The sequence below is a fragment of the Nerophis ophidion genome, linkage group LG01, assembly GCF_033978795.1.
Source record: "Nerophis ophidion isolate RoL-2023_Sa linkage group LG01, RoL_Noph_v1.0, whole genome shotgun sequence".
Taxonomy (NCBI): Eukaryota; Metazoa; Chordata; class Actinopteri; order Syngnathiformes; family Syngnathidae; genus Nerophis; species Nerophis ophidion.
Window position 1 is genome coordinate 3,009,556 of NC_084611.1, and position 17,500 is coordinate 3,027,055.

The following is a 17,500-nucleotide window of genomic DNA, read 5'->3' on the forward strand; positions in this document are numbered from 1 at the left end:
CTCTGTGATACAAAACAAACACACGCAGGGATACTCTGTGATACAAAACAAACACACACAGTGATACTCTGTGATACAAAACAAACACACGCAGGGATACTCTGTGATACAAAACAAACACACACAGTGATACTCTGTGATACAAAACAAACACACACAGGGATACTCTGTGATGCAAAACAAACACACGCAGGGATACTCTGTGATACAAAACAAACACACACAGGGATACTCTGTGATGCAAAACAAACACGCACAGGGATACTCTGTGATACAAAACAAACACACGCAGGGATACTCTGTGATACAAAACAAACACACACAGGGATACTCTGTGATACAAAACAAACACACGCAGGGATACTCTGTGATACAAAACAAACACACGCAGGGATACTCTGTGATACAAAACAAACACACACAGGGATACTCTGTGATACAAAACAAACACACGCAGGGATACTCTGTGATACAAAACAAACACACGCAGGGATACTCTGTGATACAAAACAAACACACACAGGGATACTCTGTAACACAAAACAAACACACATAGCGATACTCTGTGATACAAAACAAACACACACAGGGATACCCTGTGATACAAAACAAACACACCACAGGGATACTCTGTGATACAAAACAAACACACACAGGGATACTCTGTGATACAAAACAAACACACATAGGGATTCTCTGTGATACAAAACAAACACACGCAGGGATACTCTGTGATACAAAACAAACACACGCAGGGATACTCTGTGATACAAAACAAACACACGCAGGGATACTCTGTGATACAAAACAAACACACACAGGGATACTCTGTAACACAAAACAAACACACATAGCGATACTCTGTGATTCAAAACAAACACACACAGGGATACTTTGACACAAAACAAACACACCAGGGATACTCTGTGATACAAAACAAACACACACAGGGATACTGTGTGATACAAAACAAACACACGTAGGGATACTCTGTGATACAAAACAAACACATACAGGGATACTGTGTGATACAAAACAAACACACACAGGGATACTGTGTGATACAAAACAAACACACGCAGAGATACTCAGTGATACAAAACAAACACACACAGGGATACTCTGTGATACAAAACAAACACACACAGGGATACTCTGTGATACAAAACAAACACATACAGGGATACTGTGTGATACAAAACAAACACACACAGGGATACTGTGTGATACAAAACAAACACACGCAGAGATACTCAGTGATACAAAACAAACACACACAGGGATACTCTGTGATACAAAACAAACACACACAGGGATACTCTGTAACACAAAACAAACACACATAGCGATACTCTGTGATTCAAAACAAACACACACAGGGATACTTTGACACAAAACAAACACACCAGGGATACTCTGTGATACAAAACAAACACACACAGGGATACTGTGTGATACAAAACAAACACACGTAGGGATACTCTGTGATACAAAACAAACACATACAGGGATACTGTGTGATACAAAACAAACACACACAGGGATACTGTGTGATACAAAAAAAACACACACAGTGATACTGTGTGATACAAAACAAACACACACAGGGATACTCTGTGACACAAAACAAACACACACAGGGATACTATGTGATACAAAACAAACACACACATAGGGATACTCTGTGATACAAAACAAACACACACACAGCGATACTATGTGATACAAAACAAACACACCACGGGATACTCTGTGATACAAAACAAACACATGCACGGATACTCTAACACAAAACAAACACACAGGGATACTCTGTGATACAAAACAAAACACACACAGGGATACTCTGTGATACAAAACACACACAGGGATACTCTGTGATACAAAACAAACACACAGGGATACTCTGTGATACAAAACACACACAGGGATACTCTGTGATACAAAACAAAACACACACAGGGATACTCTGTGATACAAAACACACACAGGGATACTCTGTGATACAAAACAAACACACAGGGATACTCTGTGATACAAAACAAAACACACACAGGGATACTGTGTGATACAAAACAAACACACACAGGGATACTGTGTGATACAAAACAAACACACGCAGGGATACTGTGTGATACAAAACAAACACACACACACAGCGATACTCTGTGATACAAAACAAAACACACACAGGGATACTGTGTGATACAAAACAAACACACACAGGGATACTGTGTGATACAAAACAAACACACGTAGGGATACTCTGTGATACAAAACAAACACATACAGGGATACTGTGTGATACAAAACAAACACACACAGGGATACTGTGTGATACAAAACAAACACACGCAGAGATACTCAGTGATACAAAACAAACACACACAGGGATACTCTGTGATACAAAACAAACACACACAGGGATACTCTGTGATACAAAACAAACACATACAGGGATACTGTGTGATACAAAACAAACACACACAGGGATACTGTGTGATACAAAACAAACACACGCAGAGATACTCAGTGATACAAAACAAACACACACAGGGATACTCTGTGATACAAAACAAACACACACAGGGATACTCTGTAACACAAAACAAACACACATAGCGATACTCTGTGATTCAAAACAAACACACACAGGGATACTTTGACACAAAACAAACACACCAGGGATACTCTGTGATACAAAACAAACACACACAGGGATACTGTGTGATACAAAACAAACACACGTAGGGATACTCTGTGATACAAAACAAACACATACAGGGATACTGTGTGATACAAAACAAACACACACAGGGATACTGTGTGATACAAAAAAAACACACACAGTGATACTGTGTGATACAAAACAAACACACACAGGGATACTCTGTGACACAAAACAAACACACACAGGGATACTATGTGATACAAAACAAACACACACATAGGGATACTCTGTGATACAAAACAAACACACACACAGCGATACTATGTGATACAAAACAAACACACCACGGGATACTCTGTGATACAAAACAAACACATGCACGGATACTCTAACACAAAACAAACACACAGGGATACTCTGTGATACAAAACAAAACACACACAGGGATACTCTGTGATACAAAACACACACAGGGATACTCTGTGATACAAAACAAACACACAGGGATACTCTGTGATACAAAACACACACAGGGATACTCTGTGATACAAAACAAAACACACACAGGGATACTCTGTGATACAAAACACACACAGGGATACTCTGTGATACAAAACAAACACACAGGGATACTCTGTGATACAAAACAAAACACACACAGGGATACTGTGTGATACAAAACAAACACACACAGGGATACTGTGTGATACAAAACAAACACACGCAGGGATACTGTGTGATACAAAACAAACACACACACACAGCGATACTCTGTGATACAAAACAAAACACACACAGGGATACTGTGTGATACAAAACAAACACACACAGGGATACTGTGTGATACAAAACAAACACACACAGGGATACTGTGTGATACAAAACAAACACACGTAGGGATACTCTGTGATACAAAACAAACACATACAGGGATACTGTGTGATACAAAACAAACACACACAGGGATACTGTGTGATACAAAAAAAACACACACAGTGATACTGTGTGATACAAAACAAACACACACAGGGATACTCTGTGACACAAAACAAACACACACAGGGATACTATGTGATACAAAACAAACACACACATAGGGATACTCTGTGATACAAAACAAACACACACACAGCGATACTATGTGATACAAAACAAACACACCACGGGATACTCTGTGATACAAAACAAACACATGCACGGATACTCTAACACAAAACAAACACACAGGGATACTCTGTGATACAAAACAAAACACACACAGGGATACTCTGTGATACAAAACACACACAGGGATACTCTGTGATACAAAACAAACACACAGGGATACTCTGTGATACAAAACACACACAGGGATACTCTGTGATACAAAACAAAACACACACAGGGATACTCTGTGATACAAAACACACACAGGGATACTCTGTGATACAAAACAAACACACAGGGATACTCTGTGATACAAAACAAAACACACACAGGGATACTGTGTGATACAAAACAAACACACACAGGGATACTCTGTGATACAAAACAGACAAATCACAGGGATACTCTGTGATACAAAACAAACACACACTGGGATACTCTGTGATACAAAACAAACACACGCAGGGATACTGTGTGATACAAAACAAACACACACACACAGCGATACTCTGTGATACAAAACAAACACACACACAGCGATACTCTGTGATACAAAACAAACACACACACAGCGATACTCTGTGATACAAAACAAACACACGCAGGGATACTCTGTGATACAAAACAAACACATACAGGGATACTCTGTGATACAAAACAAACACACACAGGGATACTCTGTGATACAAAACAAACACACACACAGCGATACTCTGTGATACAAAACAAACACACGCAGGGATACTCTGTGATACAAAACAAACACACACAGGGATACTCTGTGATACAAAACAAACACACACAGGGATACTCTGTGATACAAAACAAACACACACAGGGATACTCTGTGATACAAAACAAACACACACAGGGATACTCTGTGATACAAAACAAACACACACAGGGATACTATGTGATACAAAACAAACACACACACAGGGATACTCTGTGATACAAAACAAACACACACACAGCGATATTCTGTGACACAAAACAAACACACCAGGGATACTCTGTGATGCAAAACAAACACACACAGGGATACCCTGTGATACTAAACAAACACACACAGGGATACTTTGACACAAAACAAACACACGCAGGGATACTCTGTGATACAAAACAAACACACACAGGGATACTCTGTGATACAAAACAAACACACACACAGCGATATTCTGTGATACAAAACAAACACACACAGGGATACTCTGTGATACAAAACAAACACACACAGTGCAGGGATATAATTGGGTGGTAGAAAGTTGAAAGATAAATAATAAATAATAATACAACTGTGTACCTGCTCCAATTCTGTTCCACATGAAGTTTCCATCAAATCCTCCCAAGTAAGCTGTGAGTGCGCACAAACACACAATAATTATTTCATATATAAAGACAAATGTGTGTGTTGTTGCCATGGCAACTTACCACCTAAGGCCAGAATCATGTGACCAAGCGGTGGTCCGCTGTCGTCCACGAAGAAGACTCTCTTCATGTAGAGAGACACAAACTGTCCATAGTAGACCTCGTCAAACCTGCACACACACACACACACACACACACACACACACACTAGAAGTAAGTTTTATTACAGATGTACAGTACATGAGTACAGGAGTAGTACGCACACCACGGCGTTGGGGTAGCTGAGGCGGGAGAGTCGGGTCCAGAAGGAGATCAGTGTGAGCAGCAGCAGAACCAGGTCCACTCTGGCAGTCACCACCAGGGGGAGCTGCAGCATCTTGTGAATAATCAATCAATCAATCAATCAATGTGTATTTATATAGCCCTAAATCACTAGTGTCTCAAAGGGCTGCACAAACCACAACGACATCCTCGGTAGAGCCCACATAAGGGCAAGGAAAACTCCCCCCAGTGGGACGTCAAGGAAATACGGTACATTTGTAAACGTGTTAGCATATTAGCTAATGCTACCAATGCTAGCTAGATTACATTACGTATAAATACATGTAAGCACAAAACACTACTAAAAACATCACACATGGGACGGTTTAGTACGTATGAATTGCTTTAGTTATATTGTAAAACTGACAAACATCCGCTTGGAGCGATGAAGGACAAACCCATACGAGTAGAAACGCTATGGACGGATAGAAGACGGAACGGCACTTGCAATTCCGGTTGAAAGCCCGAAGCATGGGGCATCACTGTTGATGTTCGCCCAGTAACACCTGCAGTAAGCAAGCCATAGGACAAACAATATCCTACCTGTCCGCCTCCTTGCTTTTTCTTCACAAATTAGCTGCACCGTTTTATAAGCCGCAAGGTTCAAAGCGCGGGAAAAGAAATAGCGCCTTATAGTCCGTAATTTACAGTACGTCCTGAATTAGTGAGCTGGAAGACCATGAACTGGAAGAGTCTGCCATTGGTCCCCACTGCCTGTACTGCAATAGGACGGTCCAACACACTCCTGGTCTTGGCCTTAGTGTCCACCACACAAAAAGAGAGAGAAATCGATGGAGACAAGAGGGAAGACAAGTAAGTTCCACCACTTTCACTTTCACAAATCTCAAACATATTGCAGAAGCAACCGATAATGCTGTACAATAAACTGTATTTATATTATTCACATGTGAATAATGCTGTACAATAAACTGTATTTATATTATTCACATGTGAATAATGCTGTATAATAGACCGTATTTATAGTATTCACATGCAAAAAATACCTAATTGTTTATTGAGAGCGAACTGTGGTGCTGAATTCCCCCCCAGGGATAAATAAAGTAAATTCTATTCTACTCTACTGTACACCAGGGGTCTCCAACCTTTTTTGCTCCGATCTGTCACATTTATATTTGATATGTTCATTAATGCGCATTGTATTTATGTCAGGAACGTTAAGTTTATTCAGGTGTGCTGGAGAGGAGGCTACGTCGGATAGTCCAACCTCGGATTCAGGAGGAACAGTGTGGTTTTCGTCCTGGTCGTGGAACTGTGGACCAGCTCTATACTCTGGGCAGGGTTCTTGAGGGTGCATGGGAGTTTGCCCAACCAGTCTACATGTGCTTTGTGGACTTGGAGAAGGCATTGGACCGTGTCCCTCGGGAAGTCCTGTGGGGAGTGCTCAGAGAGTATGGGGTACCGGACTGTCTTATTGTGGCGGTCCGCTCCCTGTATGATCAGTGTCAGATCTTGGTCCGCATTGCTGGCAGTAAGTCGGACACGTTTCCAGTGAGGGTTGGACTCCGCCAAGGCTGTCCTTTGTCACCCATTCTGTTCATAACTTTTATGGACAGAATTTCTAGGCGCAGTCAAGGCGTTGAGGGGTTCCGGTTTGGTGACCGCAGGATTAGGTCTCTGCTTTTTGCAGATGATGTGGTCCTGATGGCTTCATCTGACCGGGATCTTCAGCTCTCACTGGATCGGTTCGCAGCCGAGTGTGAAGCGACCGGAATGAGAATCAGCACCTCCAAGTCCGAGTCCATGGTTCTCGCCCGGAAAAGGGTGGAGTGCCATCTCCGGGTTGGGGAAGAGACCCTGCCCCAAGTGGAGGAGCTCAAGTACCTAGGAGTCTTGTTCACGAGTGAGGGAAGAGTGGATGGTGAGATCGACAGGCGGATCGGTGCGGCGTCTTCAGTAATGCGGACGTTGTATCGATCCGTTGTGGTGAAGAAGGAGCTGAGCCGGAAGGCAAAGCTCTCAATTTACCGGTCGATCTACGTTCCCATCCTCACCTATGGTCATGAGCTTTGGGTCATGACCGAAAGGATAAGATCACGGGTACAAGCGGCCCAAATGAGTTTCCTCTCCCTTAGAGATAGGGTGAGAAGCTCTGCCATCCGGGAGGAACTCAAAGTAAAGCCGCTGCTCCTCCACATGGAGAGGAGCCAGATGAGGTGGTTCGGGCATCTGGTCAGGATGCCACCCGAACGCCTCCCTAGGGAGGTGTTTAGGGCACGTCCAACCGGTAGGAGGCCACGTTGGAAAGACTATGTCTCCCGGCTGGCCTGGGAACGCCTCGGGATCCTCCGGGAAGAGCTAGACGAAGTGGCTGGGGAGAGGGAAGTCTGGGTTTCCCTGCTTAGGCTGTTGCCCCCGCGGCCCGACCTCGGATAAGCGGAAGAAGATGGATGGATGGACGTTAGAACAAATATAACAAATGGCAACTTCCTATGAGGAGTTTTATTGTACATCTATAAAAAAGCTTATAGGTGGGTTTAGGTCAGGGGTCAGCAACCCAACACATGATGTGACTGGGCCGGCACGCTGTTAACATGGTTGAAAAGCGGACAAGATGGTAGGTTGTTGAGTACACTAAAGGCAGTGCCATCATGGCACGCCCTTGATATCATTGTCTGGGTCAAAACCGCGATATTAAAAGCCCCTGGAGACTGTCGGGAGGGGAATTGATATTCGGGTGTTTCCCGGAAAGATCGCAAGAGTCGACAAGTATGTTGCTAGGGCGGGAAAGACATTCAAAGAAGGTAATTTCATTAAAAAGTACAGGTTAGATTTATTCAAGAAATCTTTTCCAACCCTGTCTCTCCTCCTGGCTGCTGCTTATAACAGACCGACAGGTGATTAGATAACAAGGCCCGGGTGGGTTGTCTACGCACCTGTCACTGATTTCGAGGCCGGTCCTGGCACACCCCGTCTCGCTGCAGGCCCGCAGGCCACGCCCCCTCCACAGTTAGCTTCAGAATATCAATGTTATTACAAAGAATACGAGACCTATTATACTCTAGTAATGTTGGTCTTACTTAAAAATGCACGCGTTTAGTTGTGTTCAGTGTTGAAAAAAAAAATTATATGGCTTACGGAAATACATTTGAAAATATTCGGATTCTTGGCTCTCTCAGCCAAAAAGGTTCCCGACCCCTGGTCTACAAGATATGTATATATCTAATATATTCATTCATTGTTTATGTAGGAATTACGCATATATATATATATAACCTCATCATATTGTTTCTTCAATTTCAAAATAGCTGACCCTTCTCTGGGATTATATTCCCAGTTTTGATCTGGGACGTCCGGTCACTTGTAGCATATAAGAATATTATATTACTGTTAAGCAAACTATAGATAATAAAACATGTGTCCTTTATCGTAGCTAAGCGTAGGATCAAAAAAGGGGGTGAAAATGAGTGGTATTCAGTGAGGTAAGATGAATGAAATGCACTGACAGTTCATCCATCCATCCATTTTCTACCGCTTATTCCCTTTTGGGGTCGCTGGCGCCTATCTCAGCTACAATCGTGCCGAAGGCGGGGTACACCCTGGACAAGTCGCCACCTCATCGCAGGGCCAACACAGATAGACACACAACATTCACACACTAGGGCCGATTTAGTGTTGCCAATCAACCTATCCCCAGGTTGCTGCTAAATGAATTGCACTGAGTGGAGCGGATCACCACTCCAAGATGGCCGCCCCGCGTCTCGTCAGCGCCAGTGCGCAGTAGCGCTCCATGTTGTCTCCCCTTACATGTCTATGAGGACCACTGTTGTACACCATTAGAGTTACATTTGTAAGCTTTAAACTTAAAATAGGTCAAGGTGTCTATGTTCGTTACCACATTTAGGTTGTGTTTGCTTTGTAAATAGCTCATGGTTAACTGAGGCCTCAGAATGTTGGCAAACATGAAGAACACGATAGCTGTTAGCATTAGCCAGGCTAGCCGCCAACTAGCAGACTTATTGATGACGCTAGCTTGCTATGCTAACACTTACCTCGTCACAGCAGCTCCGCCAGGTGACTCAGAAGCTTCGGAGCGGCCAGTCGGGTCATCTTGGCCGCGGTGGGCAGCTGCCAGGTGGCGGTCAGTCCGCGTCTCCTCCGTTAGCCGCTCGCAGGAGATCGATGTTTCCTGTCGATTAGTGCTGCCTGGCTCCTGGGCCGGCTTGTTGCTATGGCAACAACACTCACTCCCGCCTGTGTCACTTCTTCTGCGTTCCTGCAGAAATAATCATTCCATTGCAAGCTTTAGGTAACTTATGTCTCATTTTCTACTTTTATTGTCTCTTTGATGACTTTACAATAAAGACGTTAAAAAACACCAACCTGAGATTTTACTTTTTTTTTTTTGTACCAAACTAGTCCATCAAGTTGATTATTGAACTTTATTCCACGCACTTTTTAGCTGACAAGTCGAATAGAAAAAAGAGTTGTCACTAGGAGAATAAGTTATAAATGGTTGCTTACACTAACAATGACCATATAAGTACTTCCTGAATGAACACGTGACCTTGGCGGGTCCAGAGTTGTTCGCAAAGATTCAATTAGAAACATTTGTATTGCTGCTAGCTAGTCGTTATTTCTCACACACACACACGCACACACACACACACGCCTTTAGTGCGAACTTCACGCACGTGACCGTAATGTGTACAAAAATCTTACTAAATTTCTATGGAATGTCACAGAGTCATGTGACCGTGGGCTAATATGTGACGTGTTAGAGCGTGACGCAATCACGTCGCAAGTGGATGCCGTGACATCATATCACCTCCCTGTATGGTGTGCAGGGGCAGGCGTCAGATGATGACATCATAGCAAGGCACCCCTACATGTGGTAGAGCGTGGCGTGCTGATGACGTCATGGCACGACAATCTATGTTGTGTCAGAGCGTGCTGTGATAACATTTTAATGCGCCAATGTACAATGTGGTAGAGCGTGACATGATGCTGTGACGTGATCATGACATCATACCATGTAACTTTCATGTGACACAATGATGACCTCATAGCGTTTCACTGTGTAATGTGGTAGAGTGTGACGTGATGATGACATCATAACACATTACTGTATGATGTGGTAGAGTGTGACGTGATGATGACATCATAACATGTTACTGTATGATGTAGTAGAGTTTGACGTGATGATGACGTCATAACATGTCACTGTATGATGTGGTATAGCTCGGTTGGTAGAGTGGCCGTGCCAGCAACTTGAGGGTTGCAGGTTCGTTTCCCGCTTCCGCCACCCTAGTCACTGCCGTTGTGTCCTTGGGCAAGACACTTTACCCACCTGCTCCCAGTGCCACCCACACTGGTTTAAGTGTAACTTAAATATTGGGTTTCACTATGTAAAGCGCTTTGAGTCACTAAAGAAAAGCGCTATATAAATATAATATAATATAATTCACGTGAAGATGACATCATAGCGTGACACTGTATGATGTGGTAGAGCGTGACGATGACATCATAGGGTGTCACTGTATGATGTGGTAGAGCGTGACGTGATGAAGACATCATAACTTGTCACTGTATGATGTGGTAGAGCGTGATGTGACGATGACATCATAGGGTGTCACTGTATGAAGTGGTAGGGCGTGATGTAATGACATCATAGCGTGTCACTGTAAGATGTTGTAGAGTGTGATATGATGATGACATCATAGGGTGTCACTGTATGTTGTGGTAGAGCGTGATGTGATGACATCACAGCGTGTCACTTTATGATGTGGTAGTGTGATGATGACATCACAGCGTGTCACTGTATGATGTGATAGGGCGTGGCGATGACATCATAGCGTGTCACTGTATGATGTGGTAGGGTGTGACGATGACATCATAGCATGTCACTGTATGATGTGGTAGAGCGTGACGATGACATCATAGGGTGTCACTGTATGATGTGGTAGAGCGTGATGATGACATCATAGCGTGTCACTGTATGATGTGGTAGAGCGTGACGATGACATCATAGGGTGTCACTGTATGATGTGGTAGTGTGATGATGACATCATAGGGTGTCACTGTATGATGTGGTAGTGTGACGATGACATCATAGCGTGTCACTGTATGATGTGGTAGAGCGTGATGTGACGATGACATCATAGCGTGTCATTGTATGATGTGGTACAATGTGACGATGACATCATAGCATGTCACTGTATGATGTGGTAGAGCGTGATGTGACGATGACATCATAGCGTGTCATTGTATGATGTGGTAGTGTGATGATGACATCATAGGGTGTCACTTTATGATGTGGTAGAGCGTGACGATGACATCATAGGATGTCACTGTATGATGTGGTAGAGCGTGACGATGACATCATAGCGTGTCATTGTATGATGTGGTAGTGTGATGATGACATCATAGGGTGTCACTGTATGATGTGGTAGTGTGACGATGACATCATAGCGTGTCACTGTATGATGTGGTAGAGCGTGATGTGACGATGACATCATAGCGTGTCATTGTATGATGTGGTACAATGTGACGATGACATCATAGCATGTCACTGTATGATGTGGTAGAGCGTGATGTGACGATGACATCATAGCGTGTCATTGTATGATGTGGTAGTGTGATGATGACATCATAGGGTGTCACTGTATGATGTGGTAGTGTGATGATGACATCATAGCGTGTCACTGTATGATGTGGTAGGGTGTGATGATGACATCATAGGGTGTCACTGTATGATGTGGTAGTGTGACGATGACATCATAGGGTGTCACTGTATGATGTGGTACTATGTGATGATGACATCATAGGGTGTCACTGTATGATGTGGTAGAGCGTGACGATGACATCATAGGGTGTCACTGTATGATGTGGTAGAGCGTGACGATGACATCATAGCGTGTCACTGTATGATGTGGTAGAGCGTGACGATGACATCATAGCGTGTCACTGTATGATGTGGTAGAGCGTGACGTTGTAGAGGACCTGGCGGCCATTGTTCCAGGCGTAGAGCGCCCGGTCTCGGGGGTTGTAGTCCAGCATGGACAGGTGACCATAGGTGTTGCCCAGGGGGACGTCGATGTACTCGTAGGTGGAGGAGTTGGTGGCGAAGGCGTAGTAGACCTTGGTGGCGCCCGAGTAGCCGTTGGTGACGTACAAAGTCCCGCAGATCATGAAGGCCTCGCCGGCGCTGCGCTTGGGATGGTTGGTGGTCCAGCTGCGGACCACCTGCAGACTGTCGGGGTCCAGCCGGCTGAGCACGATGTTCCCCGCGTTCTGGTTGGTGGCGTAGACGGCCCACAGCCCGCCCTCGTCCACCATCAGGTCGATGTCGGAGTGCCCCCCCCAGGAGTAGTGGTACATGTTGTTGTAGCCCGCCATGTCCAGCGGGCGCGAGCGCACGATGAGCGACGACCTCAAGTCGAACTTGATCAGCGTGTGACTCTGGAACTTGTTGAAGAACAGCGAGCCGTTGTAGACCACCTGACCCGTCCCGGACCAGGGGTGGGGCAGGCGGTGCGAGGTGAAGTTGTCGCCGCTCATGAAGTCCTGCACGGACTTGTACTCCCGGACGAAGCGGTTGTTATGGTAACCGTCCATGTACCACACCTGCGGCACAGCAGAGGGCGGAATGATGCGGCGCCCGCTCGGCCAACGCCACCTGCCAACTTACCCGGTTGTCCCCCGCCGGCGCCAGCGGGTCCGTCATCCACGAGCCGAACCTGGACCCCGAGGTCTTGATGGTGACCGGCTCGGCGATCCTGGTCAGCTTCCCGCAAGCTAGAAAAGCAGAGCGCACGGGTCAAACGGCGCTGGCGTCGGACAGACGCCCGGCGCCGGCTCACCTAGTCGCTGCATGCAGGCCCTCAGCCGCTCCTCCAGGCTCGCCACGCGGCCGTGCAGGTCTTGGTAGTCCAGGGCTCCCAGCTGGTCCTGCAGCAGCGCCGTCACGTTGGCCGCCTCCTCCTTGAAGCGTCGGACCAGCAGGGCGTCCGCCTTGTAGGCCTCCAGCAGCGGGATGAGCGGCCGCAGCTCCTCCATCTTCACCTTGATGGACTGAGCACCGGGTTCTGGTCACTACCCGCCCAGAACCGCCTGAGCTCGTGCAACCAAACCTCAGTCCCTGGCAACTTCAGGAGTTTTGCCTGGTGGCTTTTAGCTCGGTGGTTGAGAGAGAGTGCGCGCTCACCTGGTACTGCCGGGCGGCGTTGCTCTCATGCCCCTCCTCCACCTGCTTGAACTTGTTCTCCAGGCCTTTTAGCTCCGCCTCCATCTTCTCCACCACGTGCAGGTCTCGCCGCGTGCGCTGGTCCAGGACTTCGATGGAGCGGCTCATGTTCTGCACCTGCGTCGCGTCAGCAAGACGATTGGTTCCGAGCGGTAAGAGGCTGGCGTGCAAGGCGGGTTAGGTCAGGGTTCTGGTCTGGTGCCAAAACAGAACCCTGGGTTTCTTGCAAGTGTTCTGTAAAAACTATCACGGTGACAATAATTGACGATCATTTACAGTAAAATACTGTAAAAAGCACAGCCCCAGATTTGACGGTAAAAAACTGCCAGCTCAGCGGCCAAAATGTTACTTTACATTTTAGTTACATTTTCTGCACGTAGGGAAATAGTTCTGCTACAAAAGATGCTGGCCCGCTTTACGGCAAATGAGGTTCTTTACTGTAAATGTAATACTTTTTATATTCACTGTACTGTAAAACCGCTACTACATATTTTTTACTGTAAAATTCTGCCGACTGAGCTGCCATTTTTTTTAACCTAAAAAATTGTTGTTAGTGCCTTACTGTGAATGCTAAGCTAACCGCCACAAAGTTAGCATGCGTGCTAACAGAGAGGTGTAGTTCCCATAGCTTCTCCAGCAGGTGTCGCACCTGCTTGTCCCTACTTCCATTTGTGTGTGTGTCTCTTTTAGTTTGTGTGTCTGTATTTGCATTTGTGTGTGTCTTTTAATTTGTGTGTCTATAATTCCATTTGTGTGTGTCTTTGAATTTGTGTGTCTGTATTTCCATTCGATTTGTGTGTGTGTCTTTTAATTTTTGTGACTGTATTTCCATTTGTGTGTGTGTGTTTTAATTTGTGTGTCTGTATTTCCACTCGTGTGTGTCTTTTAATTTGTGTCTGTATTTCCATTTGTGTGTGTCTTTTAATTTGTGTGTCTGTATTTCCATTCGATTTGTGTGTGTGTGTTTTAATTTTTGTGACTGTATTTGATTTGTGTGTGTGTGTTTTAATTTGTGTGTCTGTATTTCCATTTGTGTGTCTTTTAGTTTGTGTGTCCGTATTTCCACTTGTGTGTGTCTTTTAGTTTGTGTGTCTGAATTTCCACTTGTGTGTGTCTTTTAATTTGTGTGTCTGTATTTCCACTTGTGTGTGTCTTTTAATTTGTGTGTCTGTATTTCCAATCAATTTGTGTGTGTGTGTTTTAATTTTTGTGACTGTATTTGATTTGTGTGCGTGTGTTTTGATTTGTGTGTCTGTATTTCCACTTGAATGTGTCTTTTAGTTTGTGTGTCTGTATTTCCACTTGTGTGTGTCTTTTAATTTGTGTGTCCGTATTTCCATTTGTGTATGTCTTTTAATTTGTGTGTCTGTATTTCCATTCAATTTGTGTGTGTGTGTTTTAATTTTTGTGACTGTATTGGATTTGTGTGTGTGTGTGTTTTAATTTGTGTGTCTGTATTTCCACTTGTGTGTGTCTTTTAGTTTGTGTGTCTGTATTTCCACTTGTGTGTGTCTTTTAATTTGTGTGTCCGTATTTCCATTTGTGTATGTCTTTTAATTTGTGTGTCTGTATTTCCATTCAATTTGTGTGTGTGTGTTTTAATTTTTGTGACTGTATTTGATTTGTGTGTGTGTGTGTTTTAATTTGTGTGTCTGTATTTCCACTTGTGTGTGTCTTAATTTGTGTGTCTGTATTTCCATTTGTATGTGTCTTTTAGTTTGTGTGTCTGTATTTCCAATTGTGTGTGTCTTTTAATTTGTGTGTCTGTATTTCCATTTGTGTGTGTCTTTTAATTTGTGTGTCTGTATTTCCATTCGATTTGTGTGTGTGTTTTAATTTTTGTGACTGTATTTCGATTTGTGTGTGTACGTGTTTTAATTTGTGTGTCGTATTTCGATGTGTGTGTGTGTTTAAATTTTTGTGACTGTATTTCGATTTGTGTGTGTGTTGTAATTTGTGTGTCCGTATTTCGATTTGTCTGTCTGTATTTGGATTTCTGTTTTAATTTGTGTTTGTATTTTGGTGTGTGTGTGTTTCAATGTAAGTATGTAATCCGATTTGTGTGTGTTTTAATTTGTCTGTATTTCCATTTGTGTGTTTTAATACGTGTGTCCATATTTCAATTTGTGTGTTTTAAAATCAGAATCAGAATCATTTTTATTTGTCCGTTCCAACATGTACAAGACACATCAGAACTGAAATTACATTTAATTTCTGTATTTCAATTTGTGTGTGTTTTAATTTGTGTGTCCGTATTTCGATCTGTGTGTGTTTTAATTATTGTTTCTGTATTTCAATTTGTGTGCGTTTTAATTTTTGTGTCCGTTTGTCGATTTGTGTGTGTGTTTTAATTGGTGTGTCCGTATTTCAATGTGTGTGTGTTTGGTTTAATTTGTGTGTCCATATTTCAATTTGTTTGTGTTTTATCTGTCTGTATTTCAATGTGTGTGTGTTTTAATTTGTGTGTCCTTATTTCGATGTGTGTGTTTGTTTTGATTAGTGTGCCTGTATTTCGATTAATGTGTGTTTTAATTTGTGTGTCCGTTTGTTGATTTTTGTGTTTTCATTTGTGTGTCCGTATTTTGATTTAAGTGTGATTTAATTTGTGTGTCCGTATTTCGATGTGTGTATGTGTTTTATTTTGTGGGTCCTTATTTCGATGTGTGTGTTTGTTTTAATTAGTGTGCCTGTATTTCGATGTGTGTGTGTGTTTTAATTTGTGTGTCCGTTTGTGGATTTTTGTGTGTTTTAATTTGTGTGTCCGTATTTCGATGTGTGTGTGGTTTAATTTGTGTGTCTGTATTTCGATTTGTGTGTTTTTAATTTGTGTGTCCGTATTTCGATGTGTGTGTGTTTTAATTTGTACGTCCGTATTTCGATGTTTGTGTTTTAATTTGTGTCTGTATTTTATATTTGTGTGTGTTTTAATGTGTGTCTGTATTTCGATTGTGTTTTAATTTGTGTGTCCATATTTTGATTTTTGTGTGTTTTAATTAGTGTCCGTATTTCGATTTGTGTGTGTGTGTGTTATAATGTGTCTGTAATTCAATTGTGTGTGTTTTAATTTGTGTGTCCGTTCGTCAATTTGTGTGTTTTAACTTGTGTGTCTGTATTTCAATTTCTGTAAGTGTTTTAATTTGTGTGTCCGTATTTCGATTTGTGTGTGTGTTTTAATTTGTGTGTCCTTATATGTGTGTTTGTTCTGATTAGTGTGCATATATTTCGATTTGTGTGTTTTAATTTGTGTGTCAGTTTGTTGATTGTGTGTTTTAATCTGTGTGTCCGTATTTCGATGTGTGTGTGTTATAATTTGTGTGTCTGTATTTCAATTGTGTGTGTTTTAATTTGTGTGTACGTATTTGGATTTGTGTGTTTTAATTTGTCTCTATTTCGATTTGTGTGCGTTTTAATTTGTGTCCATATTTCGATTTTTGTGTGTTTTAATTAGTGTTTCCGTATTTCGATTTGTGTGTGTGTGTTATAATTTGTGTGTCTGTAATTCAATTGTGTTTTAATTTGTGTGTCCGTTCGTCAATTTGTGTGTTTTAACTTGTGTGTCCGTATTTCAATTTGTGCGAGTGTTTTAATTTGTGTGTCCGTATTTCGATTAGTGTTTTAAGTTGTGTGCGTGTTTGGATGTGTGTGTGTGTGTGTGTGTGTGTGGTAAACAGTTTTCCAATGTACAGTAGAACAGTAAAAAGCAGGTCCATAGATTTTAGTGTAAAAAAGTGACATCACACTTGCTAAAATGTTATGTTATATGTGAGTCACTTTACACTTCAATGTTGTCT

The 17,500-nt window shown here is 42.9% G+C and overlaps 2 protein-coding genes across 2 annotated transcripts in view; both read right to left on the bottom strand.

Annotated features, from left to right (window-relative positions):
* The window catches only part of pomt1 (protein-O-mannosyltransferase 1), a 27,169-nt gene extending 17,485 nt beyond the window's left edge, over positions 1–9,684 (bottom strand). Inside the window, exons 1-4 of the mRNA XM_061893853.1 lie at positions 9,517–9,684; positions 5,449–5,561; positions 5,249–5,355; positions 5,121–5,171 (exon numbers count right to left, since the gene is read on the bottom strand). Of these exons, the coding sequence (XP_061749837.1) occupies positions 5,121–5,171; positions 5,249–5,355; positions 5,449–5,561 (271 nt within the window). The 5' untranslated portion in view covers positions 9,517–9,684. The remainder of the gene's footprint in view (positions 1–5,120; positions 5,172–5,248; positions 5,356–5,448; positions 5,562–9,516) is intronic.
* Positions 9,685–12,171: 2,487 nt separating this feature from the next.
* The window catches only part of LOC133548903 (noelin-like), a 6,379-nt gene continuing 1,050 nt past the window's right edge, over positions 12,172–17,500 (bottom strand). Inside the window, exons 3-6 of the mRNA XM_061893859.1 lie at positions 13,671–13,826; positions 13,327–13,537; positions 13,155–13,261; positions 12,172–13,090 (exon numbers count right to left, since the gene is read on the bottom strand). Coding sequence (XP_061749843.1) covers positions 12,428–13,090; positions 13,155–13,261; positions 13,327–13,537; positions 13,671–13,826 — 1,137 coding nt within the window. The 3' untranslated portion in view covers positions 12,172–12,427. The remainder of the gene's footprint in view (positions 13,091–13,154; positions 13,262–13,326; positions 13,538–13,670; positions 13,827–17,500) is intronic.